The 15,149-nt window shown below is 45.6% G+C and overlaps 2 protein-coding genes across 4 annotated transcripts; both read left to right on the top strand.

Annotated features, from left to right (window-relative positions):
* Positions 1-97: 97 nt before the first annotated feature.
* troap (trophinin associated protein) lies at positions 98-5,648 on the top strand. Of its 3 annotated transcripts, none has more exons than XM_076026387.1 (13): positions 98-188; positions 643-728; positions 912-1,146; positions 1,253-1,733; positions 2,102-2,211; positions 2,321-2,366; positions 2,577-2,722; positions 2,827-2,875; positions 2,952-3,049; positions 3,384-3,461; positions 4,114-4,495; positions 4,574-4,776; positions 5,161-5,648. In XM_076026387.1, exons 2-13 carry the CDS (start codon positions 667-669, stop codon positions 5,197-5,199), a joined length of 1,929 nt encoding a protein of 642 aa, XP_075882502.1. In that variant the 5' UTR covers positions 98-188; positions 643-666; the 3' UTR covers positions 5,200-5,648. The 3 variants fall into 3 exon arrangements, with proteins under 3 accessions (XP_075882502.1, XP_075882501.1, XP_075882503.1); XM_076026386.1 differs by lacking the exon at positions 98-188 and adding an exon at positions 205-347; XM_076026388.1 differs by lacking the exon at positions 98-188 and adding an exon at positions 298-320.
* Positions 5,649-6,660: 1,012 nt separating this feature from the next.
* On the top strand, positions 6,661-14,534 carry LOC142888238 (ATP-dependent 6-phosphofructokinase, muscle type-like). The gene is made up of 22 exons (XM_076026377.1): positions 6,661-6,841; positions 8,555-8,628; positions 8,711-8,788; positions 9,353-9,542; positions 9,738-9,903; positions 9,985-10,029; positions 10,262-10,370; positions 10,480-10,575; positions 10,674-10,766; positions 10,865-10,990; positions 11,104-11,168; positions 11,477-11,540; positions 11,648-11,794; positions 11,918-11,988; positions 12,066-12,153; positions 12,266-12,418; positions 12,507-12,671; positions 12,748-12,809; positions 13,302-13,413; positions 13,503-13,602; positions 14,082-14,187; positions 14,303-14,534. Exons 1-22 carry the CDS (start codon positions 6,760-6,762, stop codon positions 14,436-14,438), a joined length of 2,328 nt encoding a protein of 775 aa, XP_075882492.1. The 5' UTR covers positions 6,661-6,759; the 3' UTR covers positions 14,439-14,534.
* The last annotated feature ends 615 nt before the right edge of the window (positions 14,535-15,149 follow it).

The following is a 15,149-nucleotide window of genomic DNA, read 5'->3' as shown; positions in this document are numbered from 1 at the left end:
CGGCAAACAAAAAAAGTCAGTCACGTGATAAAGCGACCTTCGCGTGGTTGCCATGGAGCTGTTTACGAATAATCCTGTGTCATTGGTCGGGGAGAAAGGGCGTATCGTGATTGGTTCTCGATGCGTCCAATAGAAAAGCGCGCTTTTTACAAACTGACGCGAGTCCAGGAAGTGTCCTGGCTCCTCTGGTAAGTGAACACAGCGATGGATCTTTAAATGCACACTAAACCCCAGCAGAATTTAAATTTAAGGGATTTATAACCACGACTCGTTATTCGGACACCAGGGAAACATTCAACTGGCTTGATTTGAGTTTGAATGTATGTAGCAGGGATATTAAAAACACTGTGAGTATATAGAAGCAAATGGCTAACGAGATAAACCCTGTCTGAGGACTTGGCATGTCAGTTTTCGCTCTTCTTTAAAACTGTCCTTTTTTAGTTTTTTTACACTGTACGATGACCATTGCTGTCTTTTGCGAAACTTCTTCGGTTTAGCTCTCACTGCTGACTTGTTTTTGTTTCGTTATGCCTCCTCAAGGCTCAAGTGATGTTCGCTGCCATTTCATAGTTTGCTGCTGAGCCTTTAAAGATAAATACTCAAACTTTACGTTTTGTTTGTTTTTGTTTTTTCCTCATCAAGCTTTCTTCACGTCTTCCTGTAAGTATGGACTCGCCCCCAGTCCTTCGTCAGCAAAGCCAGAATAAAATCCAAAGTGACTTTCAGAGGTGAGTGACGGGTTCATGTTCCAATTTTTGTTTGTTCTGTTTTGTCAAATTACAAACATGAACACATTCTCGTCTCAATTTGTTTTCTGAAACAAATTTGTATTTAAACCAAAGGAGTATTTGCACTTTTCAATAACAAGGTTGTTTACGCTGATGTTTGGTTGACTGGTCTGCTACACGTAGGTTGAAGAATGTCCAGAACAAAATGCCAATGCAGACAACTTCTGTCAAGCCTTCATGTGCACCTCATCCCTTGAAACGAAATGAAAACAAGGACCCGGCAAACACAGAAATTGTTCAGAAGGCTTCCGTGCTTCCTCGTGTGAGTCGGCTGCCAGTCCCTGTGAAGAACCTTCGTCTTCACACTCCTTCTGACTTCACTCAATCTCACTGCAAGTGGGAGGAGAAACCTCTGACCGTAAGTAATGCATTTTCTCCCACTTTTATTTATTTTTTCATTATAAGTCTTTTTTTTGTTGTTGAAAGTTTCCCTTTATTGCTATGTATTGTGTGCATTCCTACAGGGGAAGGCGAGGAAGAAGAAGCCTTGCACCAGGCCAATACCTTTCAACCTGTCACAGCCCAAGAGCTCAAGAGTGACCGCAGATGAAGAGCCACTCCAAACTGTTCCGCGGTCAGGCACTGCCACCCGCCCTCCACACCATAGCAATAACATTTGCAATGACCGTCTAAAAACCCCAAATTCAAAACAGTCCAAGCCTCCAGCTACATCAGACGACAATTTGGACTCAACACAAGGTGCAGGGAAGTCTCAGGGGAAAACACCTCAAACTGGAGGACAGTGCGGGCCTTCCAGGAAATTAAAGACGTTGGCAACCTCATATGACTCAATCAGCACTTTGTCACAGAACAATGCTACGGCTTCTGCGCAGTCTTGTGTGGATGACATGAACCTGCTAAGTCTCAGGTCTCCGACCAAGACACGCGGTGCTCCTCACAACACGCAGATGGCGGCGAAGAGCAAACCCTCTGAAAGTTTAAATAGTAAGTTGATTCTGCTTGAATAAGAACTTTTTCCCTCCTTAAATCAATGGCATTTTTCTAAGTGCAACATCAACATGCAAATTCAGCTACTTAAGTTGTTTGAAAAAAAACAAAACAATCCTGCAATGAACAGTTTGTAAATAAAATGTTTAATTTTATTCACCCACAATAATTCACATTATTTTTATTGTTTTGCACCAGCTGCATTAATGGGATGATCATCTAATCTGCTTTACTGGACACATGCATGATATTACTAAATGGCAACCAAGCTTTATTTTATTTTTATTTAAGGCGATGCACACTAAATTCTCTTGTTGCTGTGAGTGTCGCACTGATCATTTTCCCTCTGTTCCTTTCTTATTCAGATAAAGAGGATAACTTCCAGCCAAGTCATGCGGACCTGCTCCGCCTCCTCCGAAATGAGAGAGTTGGTTCAGCGTCGGCAACTCCAAAGTCAAAACCACAGACTTATCTTGTAAGTTTACTCATTGTGTTTGATGCCTCTCTTGTCTATTTTTTAACATATTTATATAAAAAAATGTCAATGATATAAATATACTTTTTGCTGATGTTTGCCACCCCAGCGAGTGTCTGTGAAGAAGAGTCAACAAAAAGCAAGACCTGCTGCAGGTGAGTGCATCATGTGCTAGAGTGACTAGAGTTTTTGGAAAAAAAAAAGTATTATAATAAGATATTTTTGTAGAACTACAACATGAACCAGGCTGCCTGAAGTCCAATTGAATGTGTAAAACTGCGTGGCTAAAAGCAATCCAACGTGAAACGTTTTGTCACTGCACCTCTCTGGCTGTGACTGAAATCTCTCTGTTGCTCCTCCTCAAGATTTCATGAGGGTGGATCACTTCTCTCCGGACTGTGCGGCTCTGCAAAGTATCCTGCGGAACGAAGGAGTGAAAGTCGGAAGTTTGGTGGGTGCGACGCCAGGACAGTCCGCTTGTCCCTCAGGCAGAAGCACCTCAATGTACAGGGTACGAATGCCTAAAAAACATTTTTGGTAATTGCTTCAATTTGTGCTACTTTGTCATTTGATTTAAGAGCGTCTTGTTTACCGTTTATGTCCTTTCAAACTTAGAGAGTTCCTGTAAAGAAGCGTCAGACGGAAGCACCTGTGGCAGCAACAGGTTGGATGCAGAATCATTGTTTTTTTTGATAAGTTTTGATGCGTCTCTGAGGTTATTGGACTGTGATGTGTTGCAGCTCTTTTGTCCTCGGTGTTAAAGCTCAAAGAGTCCACGGTGAAGAAGTGCACCCCACAGAGGGTGCCGAACACCAGGCGTCAGCCTGCGTCAGCCGTGGTGGGTAGAGATGCCTCTTGTGATCTCACGCTGACACTTTAGTGTCCACTGATGTTGACTGTAATGTTTGACTTTTTTAAAAAAAAAAGACGTTTTTTTTTTTTTTTTTAAACCTTTTCGATATAACAAATGTACAATATTGCAGAAGCATAGACTGAATATGGGTATTAGTTGTGGCATGTTCAAATGTACAAATGACATGCAAAAGAGAACTGAGGCTTGAACAGGACCAACACGTACGAATAAGGGAAGCTTCCGCATGTTTGCATTGAACACCTTGTGGGCCAATCTCTGGGTATATTGAAGACCCTTTTAATTGACTGTTTGACTTCAGAAGTGGAATCTGACGCCGCCGTACACCTGCACACCCGGAGGGCGAAGTGTTCAAATGAAGCTTCAGCAACACCAGGAGGTGAGAACAAGAATACTGTCAGTTTTAAGGCTGCAAAGAAAAAGGAATCATCCAAAGCTGTACACAAAATGGAATAAAAGCATCAGAGCTGTAAAGAAAAGAAATATGAAAAGATGTTTTTCAAGTTATTGAGAGCTGGATGCTGTAAATCAGGTGTCACCAACACCAGGTAGCCTCCAAGGACCACATTAGTAGCCTGCTGGCCTATTCCAAAAATAGCACAACTCATTGGGCATCGTCTAAAATTCAATTTTATGCAACCTTGTCATTGTTGATAATTATTGAGAACTCATGAACGTGATCATTGTCTTCACATAGATCAGTATCATTGATAATAATCTAGAACTAAAGGCTAACTGAGAAAATTTGTTCATCAGGATTTTTTTTTTAATCAGGATAGTGCAGCAAACTGGTTGCATTTCGCGTTTCACATTTCTCTGTACCATGAGGTAGCTCTCAAGTTGGAAAAGGTTGGCGACCCCTGCTGTAAACTGTAAAGGATAAACTTTAGACCAGGCATGAGCAAACTACGGCCTGGGGGCCATATGTGGCCCGTTAAGCTTTTTATCCGGCCTGCCACCCCTGCTTTTATGAGCCACATGAGCATCTTGAGGTCCATATCATGTTAACTATGACCTTTGTGTCTGGGCAGGAGGTGGTCCAGAGATTGTTTGAGGACCAAGAGGACGAGCAGGCCAGAAATCTCCCGACCCCAGCCGATCAGCCTCATGAAGACCCGGCGCAGAGGGTCGACGGTATCGGCAGCAGAGACGAGCAGCAGGGGGAAGCGGTGCAGCCGCTTTTCCCTCAGACGCCGCACAGAGAGTCTGTCATCTTTTTCTCAACGGGCAAAAAGCTTGTGCGGGCGCCGTGTTTTGAGAAGCAGGACGATTCTGCCTGTGATGAGGAAGAGGAGGAGGAAGAGGAGGAGGAGGAGGAGGAGGAGGAGGGTCAGAAGCTGCTGCCAGCACGCGAAAAGGCACTGTGCACGTCAGAGCCAACCAGTCGGGTCACTCCCTCTGCTCTGCAGACAGGTAACACTGCTGTGCTCCGCTCCCCGCCTCTCAGTGTTGTGTGTCACAGCGTCACACGTGCCTCCGTCTCCACCCCAGGCCTCGGCTCTCAGAAGACCAGCGCGGTGAGTTCCGCTGTGGCAATGCTGCGGAAACGTTTCCCTCCTCTGGAGGAGCTGCGTCTGGACGAGGAGGTTGCCACCTACACCTGCGCGCCGGTGGCCCCCGCCTCGGGCTTCGCTCCGGTCCGGCCACGCTGCGGAAACCCGCTGGCCTCCGTCCTGCACTTTGAAGAATCCATAGTGAGTTGCACACTCAAAACAGTTTTCCGACACCCCAAAAATGTTACTCAATCCCAACTTTTCTCATTGACTATTTGCCAGAGAATTTTCGTCTTTTTTCCACAAAATTTTGACTTTATTCATGAAATTTCAACTTGAAACTCGAAATCAAATCCCTTCTTGTGGCCCTAATCCTCTTTCGTACACCACAGTAGTGAGATTGAATTAGGACTTCATAAAAAAAAAAGTTGGGAATTTGTCATGAGTTGCAATAAAGTTTTTTTTTTAAATGAGTGTGTAGAAACTAGGACCTGTTAAAACTATGCATTGTCGGATGTGACTTCACACTCTGTTTCCAGCTATTCACCGCTGTTTGTTTTTCTCTTCTACTTGTTGTTTTTTCAGAGATTTGTTCCAATTGATCCCACCGAGCTACTGGACTAGAGCTCATTATGCACTACCACTTCAGTATTGTCCGATGGCTAACCCTCCAGTGTGGATGAGCTCTCTCTTGTCTCAGTGAGAGAAATGGAACTAATATTTGTCCAACACTGTTTTTGTCTGAATGTGTCCAAAGAAGACTGCTGTTCTTCTTACTGTCTTTTTGTTTGTTTGTTTTAAGAGGAAGCCATCGACCCATTTGTTGTCCTAGGTTTGAGAGCACACTCACGAGAAGCTTTATATATGTAAACAACTGAGCATAATGTGTAGTTGTCCAAAGGCACACAGAAATTATATGGTGGACATACACATGTTTTTTAAATGACCTGAAACCTGAACAGTCTTAAGCCTTTAGTTTGCATCTGTATTAGTTTGTTTTGGACAATAAATATGTTTTTTTTTTTTTTTCATGATATTCTGAATGCACAATATGTAAAATAAATTTGTACATGTATTTGTATGTTTGGTTTCATTCTGTTGACTAAAAGGAATGCAACTGATTTCATCAATATAAACTTAAAACGCTCATTCAAGAACAACACACAGTGAGCAATAATGTGTGAGGAATTGCTTCTTATTTTTAGTTTTACCACAGTCATTTGGTTGTTTGTGCTTTTCCCTGTATTTCCAATAGAGTCTCCAGTCAGAAGGTGCTCATTGCTGCGACTGATATCTTAAAAACCTTGATGAAAAAGTTTAACTTCATTACACAATAAATGGTTAAAATTATGAACCTGGTACAACTGGTTTGATTTTTGTCGGAACATTTAACATTTCACCAGGGTTTTCTTTGGTTTGTGCTGCGTCTGTGGCGCTCAGTGATTTCCATTTAAACGGAAGGAAATGTCAAAGGTGCGTTACATAAGTGCAGATATAGTTGCCAAACACCTATGCAGCAGTTAGGGGGCTGTAAATCGTGCAAAGCCGACATTAAAAGGACTGGCCGTGTTGTGCTTTTCTAGTTGTTCTGCAATTATAAAAAGCTTTTTCTTTTTTTTGAAACACATCATGAAAAAAACGGCCTCTAGTCTGCAGAAAACAGGCAGCTTAATAAAAGTGTGGCTGTCATTTGAATGTAGAAATGCCATTCCATATTTCTTTTTTGTAGAATTTTTGTTTCATTTCATCATTCAAATTAATTTCACAATTTGTGCACTGTCCCGAATGTCTGAATGAATTTCTCAAATGCAAATAAATGTAAAAACAAATCAGAAACAGGTGTGCTTTTTTTCTCTCCTTAAACCAACAACCAAGATCTTCCCCTCTCTTGTTTCTGCTGCTAGAATAAAATAATACATTCGAACTAACTGGTCTGGTGTAACATCACACGAGTGTCATGTGCAACGTCTCTCTGCAGTTGGTTGGCCGGGGCCTGATGTATATTTAGTTGAGTTGTGTGAATGAGCGGTGGAGGGTGGGCGTCGGTGGGAAGGGGGCTCTATAAAGCCTTCGCCTTCACCAGTGTCCCTCCTGAGGAGCAGAGAGTCGAGGAAGAAGCGTAGTTGCACTCTGTTCTTTCCCACATTTGCCGTGCGTTTTCGCCTGCCTGCCCCTGCTGGAAACATGGCCCACAACACGTCAGACCCCACAAAGATGGGGGTGGGACGCTCCATCGCCGTGCTGACGTCCGGAGGTGACGCCCAAGGTAAGAGGATGGCGAGCTTTCAATGCAGAGTTCGTTTTGTGACTGTAAAAAGAAAAATGAAAGCAGGGGAGATCAGCTTTTCCTGGACGGATGATCGACCCTGAACTCCGGCCAGCGTCTTTCTTTTTAAGAGGCCTGCAGTCCATTTAACAGTCGCCAGCAAAGTATCATGTTCACTCGCTGGCAGCGCTGACGGAAGCGGTGAGTTCAGGAGAAAAGGGCAAGCAGCAATTTTCCGAGATGACAGAGATGAGCGGCCCAGGGCCAGCTGTCGGCCGCGCTGACGGATGCGTGGCAGTAAATCTTTTTTAAAATTGAGAAGGCCAGAGGATTCTGCCTCCGTCGACGCATCACACACGTCAACAAAAAGCTCAAGTCCTCAGATAGAATTATCGACGCGCAGTGGGAGATGGAGATGAGGGACAAGTCGGGTTTCGCTTAATATCATGCACACATCAAGACTCCCGGCTCCTCTCATTTTGCTCCTCTCGGACTCTGACCCTCGCCCAGGCCCTTGACTGTTTTTTGCCTCTTTGTGACTAATTTTAGCGCCGCTGACCTTTTCTCTCCCCGTCCGCAGCTGCTGTCTGCTGAAACAAGAGCTGCCGGCGTGCCAGCCTGACACAACGCAAGCTCGCGCCGTGGCCTTTAGTGTGGTGTGGGTGTGCATCGCGACGGGCCAAGTGGCAAACGCGATGCACAGTCACGTACACCCGCCCCGCAACCCCGGACCACAACCCGAAGCCCCCCTGTCCTTTACCCAGAGCTATTCCCGTCACATGTGCTGCCAACACGCAGCTCTTGTCGTGTGAAGGTTAAACGTCCTTTATTAAACCTATTATCAGGTCTTTTACTTTTCGCTGTGTGTTCTGATCCTGGCAGCCCGCCGTGATGACACTATGCCACTCTGCTGAAGGCCCACTGAGGGTGTGACAATGAGCTTCCCTATCAGGAAGTGAAAAAAAAACCCAACCAAAAACCAAAAATGTATGCCAGCAGGTTGTGCATATAATCCATCCATCAAAAATTAAACAAGTTTCCGAAAGTCCCAAATTCTACCTACGTTTAGATCTGGACTCAGGTGGAGCAGCTATGCACAGTTAAATAATTTTGAAAGGTGGCGCAGTGGTTAGCCCTGCCACCTCACAGCAAGAAGGTTGCGGGTTCGATTCCGGGCCTGTGTGGAATTTGTTCTCCGGCTTCCTCCCACAGTCCAAAAACATACATGTGAGGTGAATTGGAAACACTGAATTGTCCGGAGGTGTGTGTGAGTGCGAATGGTTGTTTGTCTCTTTGTGGCCCTAAGATGAACTGGCAACTTGTTCAGGGTGTCACCCTGCCTTCGCCCTATGACAGCTGGGAGAGCCTCCAGCTGACCCCCGTGACCAACCCATGAGTGCGGGAAGAAGCGGGGATGAAAAATGAACGGATATAAATACGATCGTAGAAGATAGCAAAATGATTTTGTATCACCATAAGGTTCCTATGATGTAGATCATGTCAAAAGAGGAAAAGGACGAGCTTTTCTCATTTCTGTCTGGGGCTAATTGACAAGCTAGAGACACGGATTATTGAGTTAAAGGGAAATTTGCTGAATAAGGGGGAACCAAGTGTTCAGATTGCAAGAAACGTCTGCTGGGATGGAAAATGATGGAGTTGTGTTTGGAAGTGCGGGCGACCTCACTCACAGGTGATGTTACTCTTGCCTCTCAGGCATGAACGCTGCGGTGAGAGCGACAGTCAGAGTTGGTATCTACACTGGAGCCAAGGTCTACTTTGTTCACGAGGTAAAGGCCCACACACACACACACACACACACGCACTTGTTATGTGGACTCCGCGTGCATCTATGTTCTGGTGTGCTTGCAGGGCTACCAGGGTCTGGTGGACGGAGGAGATCACATCCGCCTGGCCACATGGGAGAGCGTGTCCATGATGCTCCAGTTGGTGAGTGACCCGCAGCCGTGTTGACACAGCAACACACGCACACACCGCACAAGGTCTCCGGACAGCCGCACGCTGTGTTTTAAGTGTAGACACTCGGACGTGCATCGCTGATTCCACGCCACAGACCTGTTTGGTGTAAAGCCACGTGATCAGGTCACATTCATCCCAGTGAAACAGTGTGAAGATTGTAAATGTGAACATAAATCCAAAACTTTTCAGGCTTTAATCATCCTTTTTCCGGCACTGTGCACTCGTTGTGACAATGAAACCTTCGACTTTGACTGCACCTTGAGCCTTTTCTGAAGCCTCAGCTCAGTCACTGGAGTGCGATATGGATTTGTTTGTGTTGTCTAAATAAAGAGCCCTGGCAGCAGAGAAGGATTAGTGTAAGGGAAGGAGCGGGAACGCGCCAAGGCAAATTTCAAAGGCTGAATGTGACTGCACACCTCATTCTGTGCGACTTTGAGACATGTGGACCATTCGGAGCTTGTCGTCACCATTGCTGCCAGAGAGCATCAAACATCAGTCAGTGACAAGAACTTCTTCTGCCCTCTCTGTCATCAGGGCGGGACGGTCATTGGCAGTGCCCGCTGCAAGGACTTCCGCTCCAGGGAGGGCCGCATGACAGCGGCCTGCAACCTAGTCAAGCTGGGCATCACCAACCTGTGCGTGATCGGAGGCGACGGCAGTCTGACCGGAGCCAACCAGTTCAGGACGGAGTGGAGTGCACTGCTGGCCGACCTCTTGAAGCAAGGTAACGGGACGAGGGTCGAAGATGATCCCAGTCTGGGCCTGTACCTCCGAACCTGTCTGGATCATACCGATCCAAGGGTCTTGCACGGCCACTTTCAAAGTTGGAAGAGTGAGAGGGCAAAGCCTGAACGCTCAGGCTGTTTTCCATCATTGCCCAACACCTCTGGAACTCTTGTCTTTCATCATCACATTGCAGGTAAGATAACGCAGGACGAAGCTAAGAAGTCCTCCCACCTGAACATCGTGGGTATGGTGGGCTCCATCGACAACGACTTCTGCGGCACCGACATGACCATTGGCACTGACTCGGCTCTGCACCGCATCATCGAGGTGGTGGATGCCATCACCACCACTGCACAGAGGTCAGAGGTCATGTGTTGAATGTTTAACCATGTAGCCGTTTGGCTGTAATCAAAAAAGATTTCTGACCTTTTCGTCCGCAGCCACCAGAGGACGTTCATCCTGGAAGTGATGGGCCGACACTGTGGGTCAGTACCTTTTCCATGTAGTGAATGAAATTCACTCCGACAATCCTGAAAACCTGACGACAAGGATCCACATTTGTATCTTTCTGTTGCTGCTAAATAGGCACAACGACAATAGAAATCATTTAGAAGTCATTGTTCTCTCTGTCTATTGTGGCTTGGTGGCTATGGTGACACCATTTTCACAGTTTTTGATGCATATATTTCTACATGTAATGCGGACATGTGCCTGCAGGTACCTGGCCCTGGTGACGGCTCTGGCCTGTGGTGCCGACTGGGTCTTCATCCCAGAGATGCCCCCAGATGAAGGCTGGGAGGACCATCTGTGCAGGAGACTGACCAATGTATGTGTCCATTGTTGTGTGTGTTTTCTGAAAGTCTCCTCCCAGGAAGTTTTTTTTTTTTTAACCTTACTTATTATTTCATACATTTTATTTCCTTTTGTTCCCGTAGCAAAGGGCCAGAGGTTGCCGTCTGAATGTGATCATCGTGGCTGAGGGCGCATTGTCCAGGCAAGGCATGCCCATCACGTCCGAGCAGATCAAAAAGGCAGGACTTTGCATCCCATTGTTGTTCTGGTTTGGCATTCGTGTACACCGACGGAACAGAATCCCAGACTAACAGAGTCGATTTGCTCAATTCTCCAGCTGGTGACTGACAGACTGGGCTTTGACACCCGCGCCACCGTCCTCGGCCACGTCCAGAGAGGAGGAACGCCCTCGGCCTTTGACAGAATCCTGGTTGGGGAACTCAACAACACATCACAATTGAAAGAAAGCTCACGGACCCACTATAGTAACTGGCGTGTGACTGATGTGACGGTATGTGCGCTCTGCAGGGCAGCAGGATGGGTGTGGAGGCCGTGATGGCGCTGCTGGAAGCCACTCCGGAGACTCCTGCCTGCGTGGTGAGCCTGTCCGGGAACCAGGCAGTCCGACTGCCGCTCATGGAGTGCGTGCAAGTGGTGGGTCCCAGTATTATCATCATCATCATAAAAAAAATACTTTAGATGGTGTGCCTTTACAGAAAAAACCTCATCGCCCCTCCTCATGTTCTGTGTTCTGTGTTTATATGCAGACCAAAGATGTGACTTCTGCCATGTCTGAGGGCAGATATGAAGATGCAATCAAGCTCAGAGGAAAGTGAGTTGTTTTTACCCATTGGAGGTTCACAATGTTGACTGTAATTAATGAAGCATCATTTATTAGTAAATTAGTGAACAGATGAATTCATTAATTAAGCAAAATAGTTAGTCTGACCATTTTGACTGACTTAAATCCGTGATAGTTCCCTGTTTGCAATTGCAATATGTGTTTTCAGGATCCTGAAAAGTTGCTGCTGAGAGAAGTGTGAACAGAATCTGATTGTCAAATTTTGTTCAAAGTTAAAACCAATTCATATGTTTCAATATTTGAGTTGACTTAAACTCAACACTATCAATGATGTGCAGGAGCTTCGAGAACAACTGGAACACCTACAAGCTGCTGGCTCACATCAACCCGCCTGATGTAAAGGTCAGGCAAGACCATCTATTCTATATATTTGTTTTCACTTTTTTTTTTTTTTTTTTTTTTTTTTTTACCAGGCTTTAGATTAAACAAATTTCACTTCTGGCCACCAGAGCAACATCAATGTAGCCATCATGAACGTTGGCGCCCCCTGTGCTGGTATGAACGCTGCCGTCCGCTCGGCCGTGAGGATGGGACTCATCCAGGGTCACAACATGTTGGCGATCCATGACGGCTTCGACGGTCTGGCTCATGGACAGGTGCGCCGCAGTTTCCTGTCCTGTCCTATCAGATTTTTCATTTTTTAAAAGGATTTTCAGGACATTACATGCCACCACTGACCCACATATTAATGATGTTCCTTCTCCTGACATTGATGTCAGATTGAGCCAATCACCTGGACGACAGTCAGTGGTTGGACTGGAAAAGGAGGCTCAATGTTGGGCACCAAGAGGTAAAACTATTTATTTTACCCTTTACTAAATTTGTGTAACTTCACTGATTTGGTCTCTTTTTTGGTGCGCTCTAAAGGGCTTTACCCAGCAAAATTCTGGAGGAAATCAGCCAGAACATTGCAAAGTTCAACATCCATGCGTTGGTGATTGTTGGTGGATTCGAGGTACGCGTCGCTCTTCTGCTCTTCTGTTCTTTTGCTCTGCCAAATCAATCAGTCAACAAAATAACCACCAGAATCAAACCACCCTTGGCATCTTCTTCTCTGCTGGCTGCAGGCTTACGTCGGAGGCTTGGAGCTGGTCCAGTCCAGAGAGAAATACGAGGAGACATGCATTCCCATTGTGGTCATCCCCGCCACCGTCTCCAACAACGTCCCCGGATCTGACTTCAGCATCGGCGCCGACACGGCCCTCAACACCATCACCTCTGTGAGAGCCTTTACAAGAAACTACACACATGCGCACATGATTGCACATGCCATGACAACACGACTCACATTTGTTCTGCTTCTCGCAGACCTGCGACAGGATCAAACAGTCGGCCGCTGGGACCAAGCGCCGCGTCTTCATCGTGGAGACGATGGGCGGATACTGCGGCTACTTGGCCACGATGGCCGGCCTGGCTGCAGGCGCGGACGCTGCCTACATTTACGAGGATAAATTCGGCATCAGAGACCTGGAGGTGAGCCAGTGAAGAGGGAAGTGCCTCCGTCTCGGTCTCCTCGTGCCTTCTGACTGTGATCTGTCGTGGCCCGCAGACAAATGTGGTGCATCTTTTGGAGAAGATGAAGACAACGGTGAAGAGAGGTCTGATTCTCAGGTGAAGTTTTCACTCTCCTCCACATGCATGATAAATCATCCTCACGTGATTAAAGGATTAAATAGAAAACAGATAAAATGGAGGCAGATTTAAAGGATAAAGCAGACGAACATATAAAAACATTACAAGCAGGCCTGACGTGAGTTTCACCCTCTTAGGTCAACCTATGGCCACCTTGTCCCCCCATTCCTTTCCAAACATGAAAGGTTCAATGAAGTCTCGAAGAAAGTTGAAATCCAGTGTTTTTGCATGAGGCTGTAAACACAGGACTTTTTTTTTCTTTTTTCCAAAAATAATTTTTGTAATTAATTGTCCGTGTTGCTCCACTTCAGTCTAGAGTGACAGACATACAAAGATCTGAATCTTGGTATAATTTGGAATCTCCAATGTAAATGTTTGGGGTTAAAACAAGGTCTTACTCGAACTTAAAGATGGATCCAAGGTCGTGGTTGTCACGCCTCCACGTGACAACCACTTCTTTTTTTGAGATAGGAATGAAAACTCCAATGCCAACTACACCACCGACTTCATCTTCAACCTGTACTCGGAGGAGGGCAAAGGCGTCTTTGACTGCCGCAAGAACATCCTCGGCCACATGCAGCAGGTTTGCAGTCTTTTCCGTCTGGTTCCCGATGGCATTAGAAACCGTTCAGCTTAGCGCGACTGACGATGTCTCTGGTCTCTCATCGACAGGGTGGCACTCCCACTCCCTTCGACAGGAACTTTGGCACAAAGATGGGCGCCAAGTCTGTCCTGTGGCTGACTGATAAACTTAAGGAATGCTACAGACACGGTAAGTTTGACAATTTATTTGAAAGGTAAAAAGTGGGTAACTTCACTTTCTTCGAAACTCCCAAATGGGTTTAGAAAACTTAACCGTTCTTTTTCTACGGCTGCAGCCACAGCCAATGAGCTGCCTCCCCCTAAAATTCTCCTTGTCATCCTCACATCCTTAGATCTCCTCTTTGCTCTTCCTCTAGGCCTCCTGCCTGCCAATTCCAACCACAGCATCCTTCTGCTGATATATTTTCTGTCACTCCTCAGTCCTAAACTATCTTAGTGTCACTTAATCTCTAAAACTCTTATTTCCTCATTCCTGGTTTTGTTTACCCTGTCCACTCCCCCCCCAAAAAACCCATGAACATTTTAACCTCTGCTACCTCGGGCTCTGCTTCCAGTTTTTTCCTTTGCACCACAAACACTTGAATGTTGAAAACCTGGCAATCGGTGCCGAGTCTGGTGATGATTTATGGAATTCTCTGCGTCGTTTAGGTCGCATCTTTGCCAACACACCGGACTCCGCCTGTGTGCTGGGCATGAGGAAGAGGGCGCTGACCTTCCAGCCTCTTGCTGAGTTGAAGGCAGATACAGATTTTGAGTAAGAACCCCCACCCCCCTTCCCACCCCCCACCATTGTCTCTCAGAACTCAGCGTGCCCCAAAGTGTTTGAGTTTAAGTTCACGCAACAGTTGACCCTCTTCTCTTGGCTGCAGGCACCGCATCCCCAGGACACAGTGGTGGCTGAAGATTCGGCCCATCATGAAGATCCTGGCCAAGTACGACATCAAGCTCGACACATCCGAACATGCAGACATGGAGCATGTGATCAAGAAGAGGAGTGCAAAATAGACACAGTCTGTCCCCAGGAACCAGGATTTCTCAAGCCCACACAGCCTGCTAGAGGAGCAGCTGCCGGGAGACACAATAAAACAGATTGTAAAAAAAAAACTCTTGTCTAATTTATTTTTTTGCAATCAGATAGGAATTTCCCTCATAATTAATATAATACAGCAAAGGTGCGTACACAAAAATGCTTTATATGATAACATGTTGTTATTTAGGTGAAGAGACATGAAAACCTTCACTCTAAATGAAATTTGAAAACATATGGAAAACCTTTTAAAAATGAAGAAATAAAAATTCACATGAACGGGTTTCGGTCAGAAATTATAAACTTCATATAGATTTAAGTGATTCAACAAAAAGCCACACAAATACACCTCCATCAAACACATTCACACACTAAAACGCTAGAGAGCAAATATAGAAGATATAAACCAAGAACAATAGCTTTAAATGTCCATGAGTCATTTATAAAATACAGAAATTGTAGATAACGTTGATATATTTTATGGCTTTGATCATTTTAATCTATTTAGTGCCTCCAGGTTAAATTCAGTGGGAGACTGCTGGAAAAGAAAAGGATGGTGTTTACTCAAAACCTCCTGATCCATACAAGCTATCAGCCTCTCGTTTCCTTCTCACTTGATGAGCTCATGGTTGTCATGAAAAGCTCTTTGTCCCACGAGCCTTGGTTCTATATTGCTCACTTTAAGTCAT

The sequence above is a fragment of the Nelusetta ayraudi genome, unplaced genomic scaffold (assembly GCF_046127955.1).
Source record: "Nelusetta ayraudi isolate G7.1 ecotype Tasmania unplaced genomic scaffold, CSIRO-AGI_Nayr_v1 ptg000019l, whole genome shotgun sequence".
In the NCBI taxonomy this organism is placed as follows: domain Eukaryota; kingdom Metazoa; phylum Chordata; class Actinopteri; order Tetraodontiformes; family Monacanthidae; genus Nelusetta; species Nelusetta ayraudi.
This window is presented reverse-complemented; position numbering and strand designations above follow the sequence as displayed.